Consider the following 410-nt stretch of genomic DNA (forward strand, 5'->3'; position numbering starts at 1 on the left):
GTGGGCAGGGGTCTCCTCCATCCGCTCCTTCACTGGGGAAGAATCAATCCCGACGTGGTCCTGCAGGAGAGCAGAGTCGGGAACCAGCTCCAAGCCAGGGAACCCACCCGTGGATGGAGACCCAGCTCTGGCTGCCCATGGTGGGGTTGGAGAGGGGGACGGTGACCACCCGGCAGGCATCCCTCACCTTGCGGTAGGAGTTGCTCAGCGATCCCCCCATGGCCCCGCCGTGGCCGTGCAGCAGCTGCCGCGCGTCCTGGATGGCTTTGGTGATGGCATCGCCTTCGCCCAGGAACCCTGGCAGGACACCAGCATGGGCACCCATCAGTGCCAGCGCCCACTCCTCCGATACCCCGCAGCACCCCATCCCACTCCAGCAACAACTGCGCGCCCCAGGTGGGTGGCACAGA

The 410-nt window shown here is 66.6% G+C and overlaps 1 protein-coding gene across 1 annotated transcript in view; it reads right to left on the reverse strand.

The window, feature by feature from the left end:
• Positions 1–410, reverse strand: part of SOX13 (SRY (sex determining region Y)-box 13) — a 6,383-nt gene that overhangs the window by 2,619 nt on the left and 3,354 nt on the right. The window contains exons 6-7 of the mRNA XM_009327447.1: positions 188–340; positions 1–60 (exon numbers count right to left, since the gene is read on the reverse strand). Of these exons, the coding sequence (XP_009325722.1) occupies positions 1–60; positions 188–340 (213 nt within the window). The remainder of the gene's footprint in view (positions 61–187; positions 341–410) is intronic.

Source organism: Pygoscelis adeliae, unplaced genomic scaffold (assembly GCF_000699105.1).
Source record: "Pygoscelis adeliae isolate BGI_AS28 unplaced genomic scaffold, ASM69910v1 Scaffold197, whole genome shotgun sequence".
NCBI lineage: Eukaryota > Metazoa > Chordata > Aves > Sphenisciformes > Spheniscidae > Pygoscelis > Pygoscelis adeliae.